The sequence below is a fragment of the Megascapheus bottae genome, chromosome 30 (genome assembly GCF_031878675.1).
Source record: "Megascapheus bottae isolate mThoBot1 chromosome 30, mThoBot2.hap1, whole genome shotgun sequence".
Taxonomy (NCBI): Eukaryota; Metazoa; Chordata; class Mammalia; order Rodentia; family Geomyidae; genus Megascapheus; species Megascapheus bottae.
This window is the reverse complement of record NC_143538.1, coordinates 2,337,430-2,360,539: the sequence shown is the minus strand read 5'-3', so window position 1 is coordinate 2,360,539 and position 23,110 is coordinate 2,337,430. Positions and strand designations below refer to the sequence as shown.

General features: G+C 50.1%; 1 protein-coding gene across 3 annotated transcripts; it reads right to left on the bottom strand.

The window, feature by feature from the left end:
* Positions 1 to 5,236: 5,236 nt before the first annotated feature.
* Ubl7 (ubiquitin like 7) lies at positions 5,237 to 22,718 on the bottom strand. 3 transcript variants are annotated; one of them, XM_090321633.1, is made up of 11 exons: positions 22,619 to 22,718; positions 19,036 to 19,248; positions 16,352 to 16,471; positions 14,086 to 14,168; positions 11,972 to 12,056; positions 11,378 to 11,435; positions 9,718 to 9,851; positions 9,431 to 9,480; positions 9,061 to 9,228; positions 8,493 to 8,615; positions 5,237 to 5,455 (listed from the first exon to the last, which is right to left on the bottom strand). In XM_090321633.1, exons 2-11 carry the CDS (start codon positions 19,217 to 19,219, stop codon positions 5,318 to 5,320), a joined length of 1,143 nt encoding a protein of 380 aa, XP_090177759.1. In that variant the 5' UTR covers positions 19,220 to 19,248; positions 22,619 to 22,718; the 3' UTR covers positions 5,237 to 5,317. The 3 variants fall into 3 exon arrangements, with proteins under 3 accessions (XP_090177759.1, XP_090177758.1, XP_090177760.1); XM_090321632.1 differs by having other exon boundaries at positions 22,542 to 22,629; XM_090321634.1 differs by lacking the exon at positions 22,619 to 22,718 and adding an exon at positions 22,434 to 22,529.
* Between the last annotated feature and the right edge of the window lie 392 nt (positions 22,719 to 23,110).

Below are 23,110 nucleotides of genomic sequence, written 5' to 3'. Positions count from 1 at the left end.
GAAGAAGGAAGTTGAATTCCATCACGAGCAACTGCAGTGTTTTGGAGAAAGGTAAGGTCGGATCTGAGGAAGCCAGAGACACAGCTGATCTGATCTGAACCCAAACCAAGATCTCAGGGACGGTGGGGGAGGGCTCAAACTGTTGGAGAGTCAGAAAAAAGCCAGCAGAGAAAAGCCTTGAATAAAAGCTCGTCAAACTGTTCACTGCCAAGGCGTGTGGCAGAGGAAATAAAAAGCCACCTCAGGGCAGGGCTCTGAGAGGTTGGTCTGGGGCCCAGGGCAGATGGGGTTGAGGCGAGGACTAGAACCAGGGCCCAGCTGCTGGCAAGCTGGGCCAGCCCAGCCCATGTCAGCCCAGCCAAATTTTTGAGTTATATCAGGAGAAAGAATCTGTTCTGAAAACTCGCCCATCTCTGCATATTTGCATATTCTATTTTGGGGTCTCTCTTCCCTTTTTTTTTTCCCTCTCCCCTTTAGCTTCCTAGACAAGTTCTCGTGATCTATTCCAAGTTCACCTCTGCTGAACTGCAGAGGCTCTCACGTCCTAATTCCCCCCTGCAAACGGCTCCCTTCTGCCCGGCCAGCAAGCTTTTACAGAGTTCTCTGCCCTCCCTGGCCTCCCCTGCCAGCTTGGGAGGGAGGCTTTTGACCTTGGGCTCCAAGGTCACAGCTGCCTCTAACAAGGTCAAGGCCAGCCCTTCCCTTACTAGGTTCATCTGTAGTAGCCACTGATCTGTCCTTGTTTCTAGAACCTTCCATCCCTCCACTTTGATGACATCTATTCTTTTTTTTTTTTCCTACCAGAAAAGTCTCCCTCCCTCCCGCCTTCTCTTCCTATAGTCTAACTCCTTAGTGGGTATCCTCTTTCCTCCATTTCCTTGAAAAGCTAGAATTACCTCAGCCAAGCAAACAGGACGAGCTTTGAATAGAAAACGTCCTGCTCACTGTCTCCACCCAAGGACACTCACCTGACGGGAGGACTTCCAGCCTGGCAGTCCCCTGACATTTCAGGAGACAAAGTGTCCAAATCCAGTCCTAGATCCCAAATCTACCCACTCAGCACCTTCTCCCCGCTCACATCCTGCCTCCTCCCCTCTCCCCCGCCCCCAGATCGGGTCCATCCTTCTTCACACTTCTCATTCTCCCACCCCTGCAGCACTGGAGGTCCCCGCCATCTGGAGATGTGAACCTTCGAAGTGGTCGCCCACCCCGCCTCACTTCCCACCGACTCAGCCTCCACACAGCTGTCAAATTGCAACTCACACACAAATTGAGTCCCTGCTTTCAGCTATTCCAGGGGTGTTTTGGCTCTGTGTGTGTGTGCGCGTGCACACGGGAGAGTGCATGCACATGCGTGTTGGTCCTAGGGCTTGAACCCAGGGCCTAGATGCTGTCCTTAAGTTTCTTTTGCTCAAGGCTAAGGCTCTACCACTTGAGGCACAGCTCCGTTTCTCTCCCTACCCCACACATACTTTGGTGCTTAATTGAAGCGTTTTAAGGACTCTCTTGCCTGGGGGCTGACTTTGAATGTCAAGCCTCAGATTTCAGCCTCCTGAGTAGCTGGGATTACAGGAGTGAGCCCTCAGTGCTCTGTCCAACGGACAGACTTTCCTAAAATGCACATTTGATCTCTTCCCTGGTTGAAGTTCTATTCCCTAACCACCACCCCCCACCACCCCCGCAGCCTTCAGGCTGGGTGCCACCGCCTTACATGGCACCTGTCATTGCACTAACCTAATCCCTCCACACTCAAACACGACCTCTGCCCCTGACTTCTTCACCTTCCAGATCTCAGCTTTCTCCACGCAGCTTCTCCCAAGTTCCTTTTCCTGGGATTCTCCACCCCCAATGCCCTGACCCACTCCATACCCCTGTCCCACCTAGCTCCTGGCCTTGCTTCACCCAGTTATGACATGTTTATCTCGCCATCCTCGGAGCTCTGAGAGTTGGATACCATTCATCTACCTGGCTCAAGGGCTCGCCATGCTTGTTCAGAGGCTACAAGGGGCACTGGGAGGAAGAAGTCCTTTGGCAAACAGCATGTTCAGCGGGCCACTTTATCAGCCCCAACACACACTGTTGAAAACAAGGATGCCTACAGCCAGGCGCTGGTGGGCTCACGCCTGGCATGCTAGCTCCTGGGGAAGCTGAGATCTGAGGATTGTGGTTGGAAGCTGGCCCAGGGAAGTATGCATTTAAACACCAGAAAAGTTGGAAGTGGGGATGGAGCTCAAGGAGGAGAGTATTAGCCTTGAGCAAAAAAACTCAGAAAACAGGACACCCAGGTTCTGAGTTAAACCCCAACTGGAACAAAAGGACAGAGGGAGGCAGGGAGAGAGAGAGAGAGGAGAGAGAAAGCAGCCAGGGCCAGGAGTTTGGCCTAGGGGCAGAGTGCTTGCCTAGCATGCACACAAAGACTGGGGTTTGATTCCTCGGTACCACATACATAGAAAAGCCAGAAGTGGTGCTGTGGCTCAAGCGCTAGCCTTGAGGAAAGCCCACGGACAGTACCCAGGCCCTGAATCCAAGCCCCAGGACCGGCAAAATAAATAAATGATAAAAAGGAGCAGAGCCAATGAGTCAAGCCTCCAGAGGAAAGAGCTGACAAAAGAGGGAAATAGGGTCCAGCTCATTTCTGGAAATGCGTGTAACTGACATCAGAAGTTGGTTATTCTGGGAGGGTAAGAGAGGGCAGACATGAAGGGACAAAGAATAAACTAATATATCAGTGGTGCTCGCTGGACATTATGCGGAAAATGAGCCATATACTTATGGGGTGGGGACAGGAGGGAAAAGTGGGAGAAAGCCAAGGGAAGGGTGACATGGTCCAAATAGAAATGGGTAAGGTGGCTCACACGTGTAATCCTAGCTACTCAGGAAGCTGAGATTTGAGGGTCTCCGTTCAAAGCCAGCCCAGGCACTAAAGTCCATGAGATTTTTTTTTGCCAGTCCTGGGCTTGAGCTCAAGGCCTGCGCACTGTCCTTGGACTTTCTCAAGGCTAGAGCTCTACCACTTGAGCCTCAGCACCACTTCTGGCTTTTATCTATGTATGTAGTACCGAGGAATAGAACCCGGGTCTTCATGCATGCTAGGCAAGCACTTTAACCACTAGGCCAAACTCCCGGCCCGTCCATGAGATTCTTATCTCCAATTAACCATGAGAGGCACTGTGGCTCAAGGGGTAGGGCGGTAGCCTTGAGCTGAAGAGCTCAGAGACACTGCCCAGGCCCAGAGTTCAAGTCCCACAACTGATAAAAGAAAGAGAAAAATAAATGTATTCATTAGCTGACATATGTAACTATTACCTCTCTGTGCGTCACCTTTATAATTTAAAAATACATGAGAGCCGGGAGTTTGGCCTAGTGGTTAAAGTGCTTGCCTAGCATGCATGAAGACCCGGGTTCGATTCCTTGGTACCCCACATACATAGCAAAAAGCCGGAAGTGGTGCTGAGGCTCAAGTGGTAGAGCTCTAGCCTTGAGAAAACCTAAGGACAGTGCTCAGGCCCTGAGCTCAAGCCCAGGACTGGCAAAAAACAAAAAAACAAAAAAAAACAAACAAACATGAAAGAATAAAGTTGGTAAAAAAAAAAAAAAGAATAAAGTTGGTTTCAGCACCAATACCCCACATTGTGATGAGCAGGGGAGCAGGGGGGAGGTGTGTAGTGCTGTGACCAGCTCTGGACAGAGTACACAAGGAAGCAAAGGGCTATGTCAGCCCTATGTGGCCACCACAAGCCAAAAGCACATCACTGGCTTGGATGCAGGAGACATTGAGTTCGAGGACAGAGCCTCTTGGACTGTGCTACTGACCACAGGGCTACTGACCACAGGGCAAGACTTGGACCACTGAGGCCCTGGGAGGGTTCTGGGTCTTTTCTGCCACTGTTTTCCATGCTAGCCCTAAGATTGTGAAGCAAATGCAGACTTTACAAATTATGCAGAAGGGGTGAAGACCAGTGGACCGCTGGGTCACAGCTGGCACAATGCACTCTTCAAGGTCACTGATGAAGTGGAGGTCATCCATAGAAAAGGACAAGGAGATGCTGGGGGCCCGACACTGGGAGAGCAGACCAAAAAGCCATCACTGCTGGCCTCTGTGACTGAAATTCTGCTTAAAAAAAAAAAAAGGGGGGGCCGGGAGTTTGGCCTAGTGGTCGAGTGCTTGCCTAGCATGCACGAAGACCTGGGTTCAATTCCTCAGTACCACATACATAGAAAAAAGCCGGAAGTGGTGCTGAGGCTCAAGTGGTAGAGCTCTAGCCTTGAGAAAGTCCAAGGACAGTGCTCAGGCCCTGAGCTCAAGCCCAGGACTGGCAAAAAAAAAAAAAAACAACAACAAAAAAGAGGATGTGCAAAGGCCAAATGGCTATGACAGGGATGGTTGAGATGATGTGGGTGGATGAGAACCCGGAGTGCCTTTCCACCCAGGCCTTTTCCCAAATGAGCCCGGCCATGGTGAGAGGCCTAGGAACCTGTCACATGGCGTGCAGAGGCACAGAGGCCCTGGTCCTGTTGGTTCTTTCACAGCTCATGTACTGACCCCTTCAGGACAGAGGAGGCCCTGCCACTCACGACTAGATTCTGGCACTGGTTTAAGAATAAGCATCACCTGGGCACTGGTGGCTCAGGCCTGGCACCCTAGCTACACAGGAGATGAGATCTGAGGATCACGGCTCAAAGCCAGACTGGGCAGAAAAATCTGTGAGACTCCTATGTCCAAGAAGCCATCAAGAAGTGAAGAGATGAACCGTGGCTGAAATGGCAGAGCGCCAGCCTTGAGTGGAAAAGCTCAGGGACTGTATCTGGGCCCTGACTTCAAGCCTCAGGATGGGCAAACACACACACACGCACACACACACGGATCCAAGAGCATTCTATAGAGGAGATCAGGGCAGAGACAAAGACACTTTCAGAAGTCTTGGGGAAGAAGCCAGGTCACATGCAAGACTAGCTTCCCATTTCCCCTGGCCATTCCTAACGGGGTACAGCTCCAACAGAGCAGCAACCCTGAAGAACAGTGGCAGCATGGGCGGGTCCCCCCAAATTACCAACATCCGAGGGGGGGGGGTGAGGGGACGACTGGTAGAAACTTGTCCCAAAAGCCACACTGGCGACCACCCAGCATGCCTTGGATCCTCTGTTCTCTGCCAAGACCAGGAGCCAGCCCTGCCCCTCTGCCTCCACCAGCTTTCACCACCCAGGATGACCAAGCGCACTGGACAAGGCAGGCTAGTTGAGCATCAGGTGTATATTGGGGGGTGGGGGGAGTTTTGTGAGCGCGGCCTCTGCCGCTTGCTCAGGCTGAGCTGGGAGTTCATGGGGCTCCCCCTGCAAAGATGAGCTCCAGGGCGGCCTGGATGTCGCCGCCTGTGGCCTGCAGGGCCCGCAGACTCAGCTCGTCATCCTGGATGCCCATGTCACGCAGCTGCTGCAGCTGAGGCCGCCACTGGCTCTGTGGAAAGATGAGAAGGCAAAAGGCGGTGAGCTGAGCTGTCCCCCAGAGTGAGGAGGGGAGGTGGGAGGCCCCAGAAATGGGCCAGGCTGCAAGGCAGGCTACAGATTAAGAGAGTAAAGGTTTTCCAGTGAAAGAAATCAAGAGAGGTGTGTGTGTGTGTGTGTGTGTGTGTGTGTGTGTGTGTGTCTCAAATGGTGGCGTGCCTGCTTAAGGTCCTGAGTTCAAGTCCCAGCACTAACAAAAAAAAAAAATCAAAGGAAGGCATATGGGGCTAGGAGTATGGGAGGGAAGCCTAATGGTAAAGTGCTTGCCTAGCATTCATGAAGCCCTAGATTCCATTCCTTGGTACCACATACACAGAGAAAGCCAGAAGTGGTGCTTTGGCTCAAGTGGTAGAGTGCTAGCTAGTCTCAGGGCTCAGGTCCTGAGCCTATGCCCAAGACTGAAAAACAAACAAACAAACAAAAACTACTCAGAAATACCTGGAAGTGGTACTGTGGCTCAAGTGGTAGAGTGCTTGCCTTGAGCACAAAGAGGCTCAGGGACAATGCCTAGGCCCTGAGTTCAAGCCCCAGAACTACCACAGGGAAAAAATAAATAACAACAAAAGAAACTTGGTGCCAAAAGAAAAAACAGCTAGGTGCTGGTGGCTCACACCTGTAATCCTAGCTACTCAGGAGGCTGAGATCTGAGGATTTTGTTTTGAAGCTAGACAAGGAGGAAAGCCCATGAAATTCATTCATTCATTCATTCATTCTTTCTTTCTTTTCTTTTTTCTTTTTTTTTTTTTGGCCAGTCCTGGGCCTTGAACTTGGGCCTGAGCCCTGTCCTTGGGCTTCCTCAAGACTAGAGCTCTATCACTGGAGTCACAGCACTATTTTTGGCTTTTTCCTATGTATATAGTACCAAGGAATCGAATACAGGACTTTGTGCATGGTAGGCAAGCACTCACCATTAGGCCAAACTCATGGCCAAGTCCATGAAATTCTTATCTGTAATCAAGACTCAGAGATAGCTGGAAGTGGGACTGTGGCTCAAGTGGTAGAGTGCTAGCCGTGAGGCCAAGGAGCTAAGGGACAGTGATCAGGCCCCAAGTTCAAGCAAAGCCCTACAACTGGCCAAAAAAAAAAAAAAAGGCTGAGGACATGCTTCAAATGGTAGAGCACCTGCAGCAAGCTTAAGACCTAGAGTTCAAACCCTAGTAGTAACCCCCAGAAAACAAACCTAAAACCCAAACAAATACAAATAACTAGGTTTTTTTAAAAAATATGGTAAGTAGAAAGTCTTACCCACTCCTACCTCAAGACAACAAATTTTATTTCCTTGAGAAAATACAAATAGTTATGCCTATGTTTATCCTTTTCTTATCCTGTTCTATATTCTTCTTTACTCCTTGGGTTTTTTGTTTGGTTTCTTCTTTTATGTAATCAATTTACCCTGGAGAACTTCCCGTGCTGGGGTAGAGAGTGGTGCTGGGGTTTGAACTCAGTCTCACCTAGCCAGGCAGGAGCTCTACTGCTGAGGCATGCCTCCAGCTCTGTTTTGCCACTGGTTATTTCGGTTAGGGACTTCCCCGGACCCCACCCAGGGTGTGTGCCTGGACTTTAATTGGCTGACTTCAGACTAGTTATTGTGGAGGGTTCACAGGCACACACCATCACATGCAGCTTCCCTCCTGTGACCTTTCTGCCTAGGCTGGCCTCAAACTGTAGGTCTATGGGTTGAGAATGAGGGGTGAGGAGTGGAGGGGCTGGGAGGGAGGGTCCCCTGAACTTTTTCCCCAGTTGCCTCAAACTGAACTCCCAGTATTTTAGCCACCCCAGTAGTTGAGGAATATAGGCATAAGCCAACACAAACTTCTTTCTTTTTCTTTTTTTTCGGTCAGCCCTGGGGCTTGAACTCTGGGCCTGGGTGTTGTCCCTGAGCTCTTCAGCTCAAAGTTTACTGCCCTACCCCTTGAGTCACAGCACCCCTTCCAGTTTTCTAGTGGTTAACTGGAGATAAGGTTCTCACAGTCGTTAGTGCCCAGGCTGGCATTGAACCTCAATCCTCAGATCTCAGCCTCCTGAGTAGCTTGGATTACAGGCCTGAGCCATGCTGGCAGTCACAAAAACTTTTTGTTTTGTTTTGCCAGTCCTGGGGCTGGAACTCAGGGCCTGGGCACCATCCTTGGGCTTTCTCAAGGCTAGTGCTCTGCCAGTTGAGCCACAGCACCACTTCTGGCTTTTTCTGTGTATGTGGTACTGAGGAATAGAACCAGGGTCTTCGTGCATGCTAGGCAAGCACTCTACCTCTAAGCCAAACTCCCTACCCCATGTTTTTTTCCTTTTAGATAGGTTCTTACTGTGTAACTCAGATGGGCCTTGAAATTGAGATCTTCCTGCTTAACTTCCCAGGTACTGAGGTTAAAGTACATGCTTCCAAACCCGGCAACAAAGAACTTTGTAAATAATCATATAATATTCCAACCCAATCTGGGCTGAAATTTCTAGACCTCCATATATCAGGAAGATTTTTGCCCTTGAACTTGGATCCACGCCCAGAATACACATGTGCAGTGTTCTCGGCGCTTATTGAGTAAATGAATGAATGAATGAATGAATGAATGAATGAATGCTTGACTGTAACCACCATGATAATCCGAGTCAAGAGGTAAAGAGCTGGGCTGCTGGTGGCTCATGCCTGTCCTCCTAGCTCCTCAGGAGGATGAGATCTGAGAGTCTCAGTTCAAATCTAGCCCAGGGAGGAGAAGTCTGTGGATACTCTTATTCCTCATTAAACAGCAAAACGACAAAGGTGGAGCTGTGGCTCAAGCAGTACAGTGCCAGCCTTGAGCCAAAAAGCTAAGGGAACAACACCCGTCCCCTGAGTTAAAGCCCTAGGGCTGGCACCAAAACAAAACAGGGCGTGAAGGTGTGGCTCAGATAGTAGATTGAAAGCAGAAGCATCACACACTGAGTTTGAGCCCAAGTCCTGGGTGGGGGAAACAAACCCAAAGAGGCTTCACAGAAACCAGGAAGTATGCAGGACTGACCTGGAGGCTGGGCTGTCCTGAGGCCTGCAGGGCGTGCTGGAGGGCCTGGCTGAAGAGGTCGTTGGTAATGGGTGTCCCTGACTGGACACCAGAGGACATGGGGGAAGTCCCGGAGGAATGGCCCTAGAGAAAAAGGAGCAGTGAGTGTCTCCCTGAGAGCCAGTCACTAGATATAGCACTGACAGCACACTACCCACAATGCTCCTGGGGTACTTCACTCCCATGGGGCCACTGTGAGACAAAAGTACCCAAAGTACACAGGCAGGAAATGGATCCATTCTCTTTCACTTCAGGGAAATGGACAGGGAATTCCCAAGACAGGACCCCATGGCCCCAGGACTGGGGGAGACAGTAGTGCTTAAGCCAGTGATTCCTAAACTACTGAGGACAAAGCAGGAAGGACTGGCCAGGCCTGGGCTAAACCCTGAGGTTGCCTTGTCTGTAGGGCTCTGCTAAGTGCAGATCTAACAATGGGGTAGGCAAAGGCCAATGTGTTCTACCCCCAAGGTACAGAGGGGTAACCACCCCTTTGAGGCCCATCCTTGCCCACTCCAGGTCTCTCTCCTACCTGGGTGCCAGGGGTCGGTGTGTGGGAGCTGCTCTCCGGTGTGCTGGCCAGGGCCAGAGCGGTGGCCAGCTCACTCTGGGTTATGGGCCGGGGCCCAGCTGCCCCACTGTACCCGAGAGAGGCTGGGCGGGAGCTGGGTGTGCTGCTAGAGGGCGTAGACCGAGTGCTCTGAAAGATGGCACCTACAATCAGGGGGGAGGCACTTGGGAAGGTCCCAAGAACCCCACCCTATGCCAAAACAGCCTGGGGTGACCCTCCGATCTCCCAAAGGCGCCCAGGTCCATTTCCCAGCCCTGGTAGTGTCACATCACAGGGAGGGCTCCATTCCCAGCCCCTTCTCCCCTGGAAGGCCAGCAGCCAGGCTACTCACCGGGTGAAAGTCATCTTCCTCATCTGAGAGCCCTTCAAACAGGAAGCCACCTGGAGGAGAGGGGACAGACTCCAGGAGGGAGGAACAGAAAGGCCCAGGCGCGGCTCCAGATCACAGCTCCAGCTCCTCTCCAAATTCCTACCTCCTCTCTCCCCTTGGAAAATTACAGGACAGATGCACTTCCTGACTCAAACTGAGAGCTCCAAGGAACGCCCTCTGCCAACACTATACATAGCTGCTGAGGAAAGCGAATCCCTGGGCCAGTACCAGCGCCTCGGGGGCCTTACCTGGCATCTCCCGGTACGAGCTGGACGGCACGCTCCGGGAAGAGGACTCGGCTCCTGGCATTGGGGTGCTGCCTGCTACCGAGTGCAGAACCAAGATAATCGCATTGACCAACGCTGGGTGAGCGGGCACCAGCCTAGAGCGGGGGGCAAGAACCAAGCTCAGGTCACATAACTATGAAGTGAAGAGCACGGTAAGTGTGGGTGGCTTACACCTGACGTCCAAACTATTAAGGGGGCTGAGATCTCAGGATCATGGTTCAAAACCAGCTCAGGCACAAAAATCCATGAGACTTTTTTGTCGGTCGAGGGGCTTGAACTCTGGGCCTGGGCATTGTCCCTGAGCTTTGCAGCTCAAGGCTACCACCCTACCCCTTGAGCTACTTCTGGTTTTCTAGTGGTTAATTGGAAGTAAGAGTCTTAGACTTTAGTGCCTGGGATGGCTTTGAACCTTGATCCTCATATCTCAGCCTCCTGAGTTGCTAGGATTACAGAGGTGAGATACCACACAAGCCCAGCTCATGAGACTTTTTCTTTCTTTTATTTTTTGGCCAGTCCTAGGGATTAACTCAAGGCCTGGACACTGTCCCTGAGCTGCTTTTGCTCGAGGCTATCACTCTACCACTTGAGTCATGGTGCCACTTCAGCCTTTTCTGTTTATATGGTACTAAGGAATTGAACCCAGGGCTTCATGTGTGCAAGGCAAGTACTCTATCACTAGGCCATACTCTTAACCCCTACTTCTAATTTTATAAAGCCAGAAGTGGAGGTGCTGGTACTCTACCACCTGAGTAGAGCTCCAGCCTGGAGAGAAAAAGCTAAAGGACAGCATCAAAGCCCTGAGTTCTAGCCCAAGGGCCCCACCAAAAAAGAAGGCAGGCAGGCAGGCAGATCCTTGTCCAGGTTCATCTGGCTGTAGGTCACAATGACAGGCCTCCACCTATAAGTCTGACACCTCTGCCTCAAACAAGGCAAAGCACACAAGCACACAAGCAGGCTCTGGGCGCAGTGCCCAGCCAAGATGCCAGCCCTATTGCTGGGTGACCTCTGACAGTTCCGCTTTCATCCCAGGGGAACAGAGCTTCCGCTGTCCCTTTCAATACTGTATGGACCTAAACACCAATTTCTTTCCCTAGCCCCCAAAAATCCTTCAAAAGTTCCTATTAGTCAGATGTGGCAGCTCACACCTGTAATCTTGGCAAGCCCATTAGACTCTTATCTCCAATGAACCACCAAAAAGCCTTAAGTGGCTCAAGTGGCAAAAGAAGCTCAGGGATAGCACCCAGGTCTTGAGTTCAAATCGAAAGACCAGCATGCCCCCCCCGCCCCGCCCCGCCAACCCATCTCTCCCTAAAAAGGTTCCTATTAGAGTGTGCAGAGGGGAGGGAATGTGAGACCAGAATGCACTGGGGCCAATATGGAAATGCTGCTGCCAAATCTACGGCTAGGGAGGGATAAACTCTGAGCTCCAAATGGGCCTTCCATGAAAGGGAACTTCACAGCGCCTGGCACATAGAACCCTCCCCTCGAACAAATGCACTGTGTCTTCCACACAGCTTTGCCACCTTCATAATCGGAAGGCAGATTCAGCACAGACCAGGTGAGCCACTGGCTGCCCGGGCAGAATCCATGGGCCATAAGGTGAAGTGATGCCTGTACTTACGTATCCAGCATGTTGGGGTCAGCGAAAACGGAGAAGAGGTCTTTGTCCTGGAGGACCCCTGAAAATGAACAGAGATTCCCTCAGATGATGGGAAGGATCCACGAGGAATGTCCATCTTTTTTTTTTGGGGGGGTGTGCCAGTCCTGGGGCTTAAACTCAGGGCCTGGGTGCTGTCCCTGAGTTCTTTCACTCAACACTAGCTCTCTACCACTTTGAGCCACAGCGCCACTTCCCATTTTCTGGTGGTTCACTGGAGATGAGAGTCTCATGGAGTTTCCTACCTGGGCTGTGACCGGCTTCCTGAGTGGCCAGGATGACAGGCATGAGCCGCTGGAGCCTAGCGACATGCTTCAGTGTTTACACAATGCATACTGACTGTAATGATGGCAGTTGCTCACTCTTCCTGTTTTCCTGTGACCCCTCCTTCCTTCCTTCATACAACGTGAGGCACATCTTCATTACTCTCCCTTTTTCCAAGACCATTGATTCCGGAGCACGCCTCTCCCCCCCCTCCCCCAAGGATTGTCAGAATCTCTTTGGGGCCATTGCCTCCTCCTGCTTTCCTTCCTGTTTCCATCCTTCACCTGTGCTTACCTAGAGCGATGGGGTCACTGCTGAGGCCCGGGGTTGCCACAATGATCTGATCCAGAGATTCCTTATTGCTGAGCATCTTAAAAACCTGCAAGAAAAATGGTGGAAGTGGCTTAGTGTTCCAAGCAGTCCACCCTTTACCAAATGCGCCACTGCCAAAAATCTTCCTCAAGCCAGGCACTGTGGCTCCTGCCCGTAATCCTAGCTACTTAGGAGGCGGAGAATCGAAGTGTAAAGCCAATAGGGCAAAAAAAGTCCATGACACTCTTTTTTTTTTTTGCCAGTCCTGGGCTTGAGCTCGGAGCCTGAGCACTGTCCTTGGACTTTCTCAAGGCTAGAGCTCTACCACTTGAGCCTCAGCACCACTTCCTGCTTTTTTCTATATGTGGTACCGAGGAATCGAACCTGGGTCTTCATGCATGCTAGGCAAGCACTTTAACCACTAGGCCAAACTCCCGGCCCCCCATGACACTCTTTTTTACAATTAACTATACAAAAAGCCAGACCTGGAGCTGCGGCTCAAAGTGGTAGAGCACTAGCCTTGAGCACAAAAGCCCAGGAACAGTGCCCAGGTCCTGACTTCAAGCTCCAGGATTGGGAAAAAACAAAACCCAAAGTGTTCCAACATGTGACCATGGAGGAATAGCTACTAAAGGAGATGAGTCTCTCTTTGCTCTGGGATCGTGGCTTACTGGAAGAAAAATCAGTTAAGAGAAAGAAAAGTTGGGGTGTTAGTGGCTTATGCCTGTAATCCTCCTACCTACTCAGGAGGCTGAGATCTGAGGATCTTGAGTTTTTGGTTTTGTGTTTTGTTTTTGTTGGTTGTGGGACTTGAACTCTGGGCCTGGGCTCAGTCCCTGAGCTCTTCAGATCAAGGCTACCACCCTATCCCTTGAGTTATAGCACCACTTCCAGTTTTATAGTGGTTAATTGGAGATAAGAATCTCAGGGACAGGGCCAGGAGTTTGGCCTAGTGGTTAAAGTGCTTGCCTAGCATACATGAAGACCCTGGTTCGATTTCTCGGTACTACATACATAGAAAAAAGCCGGAAGTGGTGCTGAGGCTCAAGTGGTAGAGCTCTAGCCTTGAGAAAGTCCAAGGACAGTGCTCAGGCCCTGAGCTAAAGCCCAGGACTGGCAAAAAAAAAAAAAAAAAAAAAAAAAGAATCTCAGGGACTTTAGTGACCGAGCTGTCTTTGAACTGCTATCCTCAGATCTCAGCCTCCTGAGTAGCTAGGATTACAGGCATGAGCTAGGATCCAGTTCTTGAAACCAGCTTGGGCTAGAAAAGCCCATGAGACTTATCTCCAATGAACTACCAAAAAAGCCAGAAGTAGAATGCTGTGGCTTCAGTGTCAGAGTGCCAGCCTTGAGCTCGGGGACCCTGAGTCCCCGAGTCCCGGTCTTAGTATTGGCACAAAAAGAAAAAATGAAAGGGAGGTGGGGGGAAGAAAGTGGGGGGAGAGAAGGAGGGAGGGAGAGGAGAGAAAAAGAAGTAGGAGGGAGGGAGGGAAGAAAGGAGGAAGGGGGAAGAAGGGAGAGGGGGAGGGGGAAAGGGAGAGAGGAAGAGAAGAAGGGAGGGAAGCAAATATGCAATAAACTCCCTCCGCCCCATAGTTCTAATATTTCCAAAATAAAGGCTTGCAGGAGAGGGCCTCCAAGCCCAACCCAGTCTGCACATGATTACATCTGTTGGTGGGAAGTTCACGCTGCACTAATGCTGAGTTAACTCAGCCTGTCAATCCTCCCACGGAGAGACAGCGGCCCATTTCCCCAGGGAGGAACTGTGCGCTAAGGATCCACAGGCTGACAGATGAGCCGCCATCACAGGACAGGACGCCCTTCAGAAATTGTGTAGGAGCCTCTGTAGCTCCCTATTCAGCCCATGAGGCCAGTCTGAGGAGGGGGGATAGCATTATCATTGGAGAGAATGAACAGCCATCACCTGGCGGAGACTAGCTAGCTCTTTGAGGAGAGGGGTGGGGGAGAGACAAGGCTCCAAGGAGGCCCACAGCCACGGCGCAAACTCCCAGAGGAACTCTGGGTTGCCATGGAAATGGCTGCCAGCTCCCACTCTTGGACCCCTCTCGCTCTCCTGCAGTCCCACTCATACTTACCGCCTCCCGGTAGGAGGAGCTGCTGTGCAAGGCGGTGTGCAGCACCCGGAATTCTCTCTGGGCAGCGACTTTGTCCACAGGTTCTGGAGAAGAAGACGTTCAGTGAGCCTACAGGCCCACGCCCTCCCGGATGGAGAAACCCTATGTCAGCCTGACCCTTCCCTCCTCATGCCTGTCATCCCAGTGACTTAGAAGACTGCGGCTCAACGCCAGCCTGGGCAGGCAAGTCCATGAGAAATGAGCTGTGGCTCAAGTGGTAGAGCATCAGTGTTGAATGGAAAAAGCTCAGGGACAGCACCAGGTACTGAGTTCAAGCCCCCGTACCAGCACAAATAAAAAGAAAAAGAAAAGAAAAAACTTTATTAGTAACAGTAGTGTGAAAAACACTTTTTTTTTGGTTGTAGGACTTGAGCTCTAGGCCTGGGCGCTGTCTTTAGTGCCTGGGCTGGCTTTGAACCATGATCCTCAGATCGCAGCCTCCTGAGTAGTTAGGAGGGTAGGCGTGAGCCACTGAGCCTGGCTTGCAATTTCTTTCTTTCTTTCTTTTTAAGAGACAGCCAGTAGATAAACAAATTCAAGCTTCAGCAGCGGGGAGTCTTGTCATTCTCTGTTTATACTTGAAATAGGAAGAATATATAATGTACTCAAAAGACTTTTATGCAGAGATTTGAAAAAAGTGTACTGCAATCTTAACAACATAGCACTCTGCTGACACAATATGTTAAGAGAAAGAAATAGAACGCAAAGTGGTATGCGCATTCTCTGAACTATAAAATGTGTCAGTGTGCATATGGTCTAAGGCTGCCGAGGACAAGGAGAACAGCATTCAGAAGCGTTAGTCTAGGGAAACTAGGTTCTTGTCCATGTTTTCTTTTTCCTTTTTTTTGGCCAGGTTGTGGGCCTTGAGCTCAGGGCCTGAGCACTGACCTTGAACTTTTCTCAAGGTTAGAGCTCTACCACTTGATCCACAGCACCACTTCCAGCTTTTTATCTGTATGTGGTACCAAGGAATCGAACCTGGGTCTTCGAGCATGCTAGGCAAGCACTCGACCACTAGAACAAACTCCCAGCCTCAACGTTTTCTTTAAGTCTTAAAAAACAACAACAAAAAAAGAAAATACAAGAAGCCAGTGGCTCATGACTATCATTCTAGCCCCTCAAGAGGCTGAGATCTGAGGATCATGATTCCAAGCCAGCCCAGGCTCGTCCATGAGCCTCCCTCTCCCCGGGGCGGGGGGCTGAACTCAGTGTCTGGACGCTGTCCCTGAGCCTCTCTGTCCTCAAGGCTAGGGCTTTACCACCTGAACCACAGTGCCACTTCCAGCTTTGTCTGAGTAGTTTATTGGAGATGAGTCTCCTGGACTTTCCTTTCTAATCACGATCCTCAGATCTCAGCCTCCTGAGGAGCTAGGATTATAGATGGGAACCACCAGGTTGCTTCTGTGAGACTCTGACCTCCAATAAACTACTCAAAAAAGCCAGAAGGGGTGCTCAAATGGTAGCGTGTTAGCCTTGAGCACTGAGAGACTCAGGCCCAAGACCAGCCAAAAAAACAAAGTGGGGGGGAGAGGGAGAAAGCGGGTGCTGGGTGAGGTAGCTCACACATGTAATCCTAGCTATTCAAGAGGCTGAGATCTGAGGATCACAGTTCAAAGCCAGCCCAGGTACTAAAGTCCATGAGACGCTTATCTCCAATTAACCACTAGAAAACTGGAAGTGGTGCTATGGCTCAAGGGGTAGGACAGTAGCCTTGATCTGAAGAGCTCAGGGACAGCACCCAGGCCCAGAGTTCAAGCCCCATGACCAACCAGAAAAAGAGAGACAGAGAGAGAGAGAGAGAGAGAGAGAGAGAGAGAGAGAGAGAGAGAGAGAGACAGAGACAGAGAGAGACAGAGAGAGACAGAGGGAGGGAGGGAGAGAGAGGAGAGGAGAGAAGGAGAGGAGAGAAGGAAAAAAGGAGAGGAGAGAAGGAAAAAAGGAGAGGAGAGAAGGAGAAGGAGAAAGAGAGGGAGAGGAGAGGAGAGGAGAGAAGGAGAGGGAGAGAGGGAAAGAGGGAGAGGAGAGAAGGGAGAGGGAGAGAGGGAAAGAGGAAGAGAGTAACAACTGGACTGTTTTTATAATTCAGTAAGTAATTTAAGTATCACCTAATACCATTTCAAATCCCCCTTTGAACCTTAAGGCTTGAGCTTTAAGAACACAGTCACCCTTCCCTTTGGAGATGTTCTAGACACTCTGCCCGTCTGGCTGAGGGCCAGCCCTGGCTCACCTGGTTTCTGATCAGGCTCGGGCCAGGACTTGCGCAGAACGTGCACTGTGGACCCTGGTTGAACACCGTAGAAGTCAAGAGTCTGGTCGTCTTTTAGCTTCCGGCCACAGTAGATCAGATCTGAAAACAAAGAGAGATGTCTGCTTCTGTTTGGCTTCTCAAAATAATCTAGATGGTTTTTAATCTCCCAGTGTATTGGAAAAATGGAGGATATATATACTTTAAAAGAAGATACTGGGCCAGGAGTTTGGCCTAGTGGTTAAAGTGCTTGCCTAGCATGCATGAAGACCCGGGTTCGATTCCTCAGTACCACATACATAGAAAAAATGCCAGAAGTGGTGCTGAGGCTCAAGTGGTAGAGCTCTAGCCTTGAGAAAGTCCAAGGACAGTGCTCAGGCCCTGAGCTCAAGCCCAGGACTGGCAAAAAAAAAAAAAAGAAGATACTATTTGCAGGCACCAGTGGCTCACCATTTGTCATCCTAGATACTTAGCTGAGATCTGAGGATCCCGGTTCAAAGCCAGCCTGGGCAGGAAAAGTCCAGGAGACTCATCTCCACTTAATCCTACTTAATTACAAATAAAAACAAAACAAAACAAAAAAACCCAAGGAGAAGTGCAGGTGTGGCTCAAGTGGTAAAGTGCTAGCCTTGGTAGGAAAACTCAAGTGAAATTAGGAGGCCCTGGGTTCAAGCCTCAGTACCAGCACACATATGCACATACACACAGGAATTTGTAGTTGATTACAGTTGCTTTTTTTGCCAGTCCTGGGCTTGAGCTCAGGGCCTGAGCACTGTCCTTGGACTTTCTCGAGGCTAGAGCTCTACCACTTGAGCCACAGCACCACTTCCGGCTTTTTTCTATGTATGTGGTACCAAGGAATCGAACCCGGGTCTTCGTGCATGCTAGGCAAGCACTTTAACCACTAGGCCAATCTCCCGGCCAGTTGATTACAATTGTTAAGATGGAAGCACCTTTGTGTGTGTGTGCGCGTGTGTGCTGACATTTGAATTCAGAGCTAAGGCACTGTCCCTTAGCTTTTTAGCTCAAAGGTGGTACTCTACTACTTAAACCATAGCTCCACTTCTGGCTTTTTGGTGCTCAATTGAAGATAAGAATGCCAGACTTTCCATCTGTAGCTTCAAATTTTGATCCTCAGATCTCAGCCTACTGAGTTGTTAGGACTGCCAGGCACTTTCATTTTTTTTTTTTCTTTTGCCTTCCTTTCTCATCAACCAAATGAACAAAAATCCATAACCATCCCTCAAAACTTAAAGAATAGAGGCTTGGTATGTGGCTCAGTGGTAGAGTGCTTGCCTAGCATGCATGAAGCCCTAGGTTCGATACCTCAGTACCCTATAAACAGAAAAAGCCAGAAGTGGTGCTGTGGCTCAAGTGATAGAAGATTAACTTTGAGCACAGTGAGGCTCAGGGAAAGAGACAAGCTGAGGCCAAACCCCAGCACCTGCAAAAACAAAAACAAAAGACCTAAAGAATAGACTTAGGACCCTCCCTGATTAAAAATGTCTTCCTTAGTGCCAGCCCAAACTTGGGCATAAAAAAAAAAAAAAAAGAAAAAAGAGGGCCGGGAGTTTAGCTACTGGTAGAGTAATTGTCTAGCATGGGTTTGATTCCTCGGTTCCATATACATAGAAAAAAGCTGGAAGTGGTGCTGTGGCTCGAGTGGTAGAACTCTAGCCTTGAGAAAGTCCAAGGACAGTGCTCAGACCCTGAGCTCAAGCCCAGGACTGGCAAAAAAAAGAAAGAAAAGAGCTCACGCCTGTCATCCTAGCTACTTAAGAGGCTGAGCTCTGAGGATTGCAGTTCAAAGCCAACCTGGGCAGGAAAGCCTGTGAGACTCTTATCTCTAGTCAACTACCAGAAAACTGGAAGTGATGGTGTGGCTCAAGTCAACAACTGAAAGAAAAAAAACAACTCAAAATAACAACAACAACAACAAAAAAGAAGCAGAGCTATGACTCAAGTGGTAGAACCCTAGAATTGAGCAAAAGGACATCAGAGACAGCACCTATGCCCTAATTTTAAGTCAGAGGAGCAACCAAATAAATAAATAAATAAATAAACCCATAAACAACAACAACAACAACAAAACCCAGCTTGCCATGTGCTGGTCTAATCCTAGCTCCTCAGGAGGCTTTGATATGAGGAGTCGAAGCCAGCCTGGGCAGGAAAATCAATGAGACTCTTTTCTCTCATACATTTTCTAAAAAAGCCAAAAATGGAGATGTGGTTCAAGTGATAGAGTGCTAGCCTTGAGCAAGAAGGAGCTCAAGGACAGTGTCCAGGTCTCAAGTTCAAGCCCCAGGACTGAGAGAGAGAGACACAGTTCAACAATATCATAATTAAGGAACTCTTATGAAGTAAGTTATAACTGCACATAACTGCAATGGTGGCCAATAGTTTAGCACTATCTGGATTCTCTGTCTCTCCTTACACAATACCATACTTTGATGTTGAAACAGCAAATTCCAGTCCCTTAATTCCCACCTCCTCCTCAGTATGGTCTCATTAGGGGGCCAGTTGGTCTCTAACTCGTGATTCTTCTCTGTTTCCCCAATGCCAGGATCATCACCACACCCATCCTTTTATAATTCCAGAAGTAGCCTCTCCCAAGAAGAGATCAGAGGATCAGAGGCACAGCCCAACCTCTGTCCCCACAGACTTACCAATCAGCTCTGGGTCTGGCACAGATTCCTGGAGTTTGCCAGCAATTAGCTGCTTTAGAAATGAAATGCTATAGCCACCTAGTGAATATTCGCCCAGTTCTGCCTCTGGCAACTGCAGAATTGACTTTGGAGCAAGTGGCTGGTCAGCCAGCTTCACTGCTAGATGCCAGTCTGAGAGAGACATCCTCTCTCTTTCTCGCTCTCTCTTTCTCCCTGTAAAAGAATACATTTTTTAGTGGTTAAAGGATGGATCACCCCATTCCACTTCCCCTGCGAATAGGCTGAGACAGGATAGAGGAACCTGGATCTCAACTCTCCAGGACTCAGTTTCCTCATCTTGAAAGGAGGTATAAAATACCATTTAATTCAATAAGGTGTTGTGTCGGGCATGAATGACTTACACCTGTAATCCTAGCTAGCTATTCAGGAAGCTGAGATCTGAAGATCATGGTTCAAAGCCAGCCAGGGCAGGAAAGTCCCTAAGTCTTCTATCTTCAATGAGCCAATGTGGTAGAGTGCTAGTCTAGGCCCTGAGTTCAAGCCAAACAACTGACAAAAAGAAAAAGAAAAAGAAAAAGAAAAAGAATTGGGTATAGGGCTGGGAGTTTGGCCTAGTGGTAGAGTGCTTGCCTAGCATGCACGAAGACCCGGGTTCGATTCCTCAGTACCACGTGCATAGAAAAAAGCCAGAAGTGGTGCTGAGGCTCAAGTGGTAGAGCTCTAGCTTTGAGAAAGTCCAAGGACAGTGCTCAGGCCCTGAGCTCAAGCCCAGGACTGGCAAAAAAAAAAAAAAAAAAAAGAATTGGGTGTAATGAGGTTTATCTGAGATCATTTAATATATCCCTTATTTTTCTTCAATGTTTGCTTTAGTTATTTAAATAGTTGTTTTGTTTTTTGCTTTTGTGGGTCATGTGGCTTAAACTTGGCCTGGGTGCTGTCCCTGAGCTCTTCAGCTCAAGGCTACCACCCTACCCTTGAGCCAAGCCCCACTTCCCATTTTCTAGAGGTTAATAGGAGATAAGAGTCTCAGGGTTTTTTTTGTGCCCTGTCTGGCTTTGAACCTTGATCTTTAGATCTCCTGAGTAGCTAGGATTACAGGCGTGAGCCATCACAATACTATTTGAGCCACTGGCTTCACAAATAGTTTTACCACAGTTCTGTGCCCTGCTTGCCTCTCTCTGTCAAAGATCTATGCTAAACTGGGTGCCATGCTCACATTTGTAATCCTAGCTACCCAAGGTTCAGATACAAGTTCAAGATTTGAAGCCAACCCATACAGGCAAGTCCGTAAGAATCTTTAGCTCAAATTTAACCAACCAGCAAAAAAGATATAAGTGGAGCTGTGGTTTAAGTGCTAGAGTAGCAATCAGACTTGAGCACAAAACCAAGCAAGAATGCAAGACCTTGAGTTCAATCCCTACTACCCAAACAAAACACACTGAATAAATAAAAAGCGTCTGTATAACAAGTTCTTGGCTCTCCCTACTTCTACCAAATACATCACTTTATTTTGTGACAGTATCAGGGCTTGAATTCAGACTCTGTTTCAATTTTCTTGCTCAGTAGCTGCCACTTAATCATTTGAGCCATGCCTTCCAGCTTGGGTTTTTTTGTTTTGTTTTGTTTTTTGGCTAGTCTCCGGGCTTGAACTCAGGGCTTGAGGACTGTCCTTGGGCTTTCTCCAGGCTAGAGCTCTACCACTTGAGCCACAACACCATTTCCAGCCTTTTTTCTTTCTTTTTTTTTTTTTTTTTTTGGTGGGTCTTGGGGCTTGAACTCCGCCTGGGCGATGTCCCTGAGCTCTTCAGCTCAAGGCTACAGCCTTACCTTTGAGCCAAGCCCCACTTCCTGTTTTCTACAAGTTAATTGGAAATAAGAGTCTCAGGTCCTTTTGTATCTGGGCTGGCTTTGAACCTAGATCCTCAGATCTCAGCCTCCTGAGTAGCATAGGATTACAAGTGTGAGTCACCATGCTTGGCTCCTGCTTTTTCTATGTATGTGGAACAAAGAAATTGCACCTGGGTCTTTGTGCCTGCTAGGCAAGCACTCTGACCATTAGGCCACACTCCAGGACCCAGCCTGTCTTTCTGCAGGTTAATTAAAGCTGCTCAACTTCTGCTCAGCTGGCTTTTAATCTCCATCCTCCCTCCATGTCTCAGCCTCCCGAATAGCTGGGATGACAGGCTTGAGCCACTAGCACCCCACCACATCATTTTAAAATGCAGATCTAATCATCTTTCTCTGCTTAGAACTCATAATGGCTCCAAACCATCTTTATGAGTCTTAACTTCAGACTCGGCTTCCAAACCCATCCACTCTGTCTACCAGCAGTTTTCTTCCCTAACTACTTCTTCTCCTAACAATGCTCTACTTTCCTCGTCATCTGCCGACTTTGCCTGGAGATTCGCTTTCCTTTTTTGGCTTCTTAGTATTATACACCTACTGAAACCCACACAAATGCAACCTCTTTAAGGAACGCTCTCCACCGCCAGGACTTTGGCCTAGCGGTAGAGTGCTTGCCCAGCATGCACAGAAACCTGGGTTTGATTCCTCAATACCACATACAGGAAAAAAAAAAAAAAAAGCTGGAAGTGGTATTGTGGCTCATGTGGTGGAGCAACAGCCCAAGAACAGTGTTCAAGCGCCTCCTCCCCCAGCCAAAAAAAAGATATGCTCTCCTTCTATCCACCCCCCCACTCCCTGCCCTTCCAAGGCTAAGGATGGATTTACACAGACCTATTTACTTACCAAATCTCCCCTTTCCCGTGTCCTGAACCCTCCCGAATCTGAGAAGCCCTTCTAAGGGAGCCTGAAGCTGGTGCTTAAACCCACCCTCCTAGCTAATCAGGAGGTGAAGGAGGTTCTCGGTAGGAAGCCAACCCGGGAAGGAAAAGGGTGTGTGCCTCTTCTCTCCAACAAACCATGCAAAAGCCAGAAATGGAGCTGTTGAGTGTGGCCCAAGCGGTAGAGCGCCCAAAGCCTGGAGTGTCAAACTCAGGGACAGTGGCTTAGGGGCTTGAGTTCAAGACCCAGGACCCGCACCTTTTTTTTTTTTTCTTTCTTTCTTTCTTTTTTTTTTGGTGGGTCGTGGGGTTTGAACTGGGCCTGGGCGCTGTCCCCGAGCGCTTCGGCTCCAGGCTACCGCCCTGCCCCGGCGCTAAGCCCCACCTCCCGTTGTCCGGAGGTTAGGTGGAGGCGAAGAGCCTCGGGTGCTCGGGTGCCCGGGCTGGCGTTGAACCTCGATCCTCAGATGTGCCTGCTGAGTAGCTAGGGTGACAGACGGGAGCCACCGCGCCCTCGAAGACAGACTAGAGAGATTGACCCCCCCCCACCCCACCCCCCCGCACACCCAGGCCCGGCTGAGTGGCTTCCAGAGAGGGGTAAGGCCCTGCGTGTACCGATCTCACTGCTCCACCACGGGCCTCGACCACACCGAGACCGGCCCCATTTTACAGCTCCCACCCGCCTCCACAGGTCGTAAAGAGGAGACGCGACCCCCCCCACACCTGTCCTCGCGGAACCGGTCACGTAGCGACCCCACGGAACACGCGCGCGCGCGACCCCGAGCCCAGGGCCCCCTCACCCGTCCCGCGGAAGGAACCCGGCCGCACAGTCGCCGGCGTAAACACTCCCTCAGCCCCCTTTGGCCGGAAACCGGCGTCTCGCGCTGCATTCTGGGACTTGTAGTTTCTCACCGCCACCCCCACCTCCGTCCTGGCCCCGCCCCCTGCGGAGAGCAGGTCAGTGAGGGACGCTAGGTTAGAGGGTTTCCGGTTCCGGGTAGGCGTGGTTTCCGGGTTATCCGTAAGCGCGGGTGTGCGAGGTTGGTCCTGTGTCTACGGGAGCAGAGTCCACCTCCCCTTGTAGGCTGACCGGGTCGCCCGTGGAGGTAGGGGGGATCTTGATTTGTGGGTTCCTCGGGAGGGGTGGACGGCGAGGAAAGGACGAACGTCCGTGCTGGGGCCTTGGCGGCGGACCCGCTTCTAAGGTTCCTTCTCCAAGCGGGCGATTTCAAGACGCGCCGCGGGCTTCCCGCCGCCACCTGTGCGCGCGCAGCCTTCGTGCGCGCCTGCTC

Excerpts from the sequence above, each read along its gene's own strand:
- Ubl7 (XM_090321633.1), bottom strand. The coding sequence starts at position 19,219 with ATGTCTCTCTCAGACTGGCATCTAGCAGTGAAGCTGGCTGACCAGCCA. Across the intron at positions 8,616-9,060 it reads CACCGACCCCTGGCACCCAG|GGCCATTCCTCCGGGACTTC; the intron begins GTAGGAGAGAGA and ends CTTTTTCTCTAG. Across the intron at positions 5,456-8,492 it reads CAGGACAGCCCAGCCTCCAG|AGCCAGTGGCGGCCTCAGCT; the intron begins GTCAGTCCTGCA and ends ATCTTTCCACAG.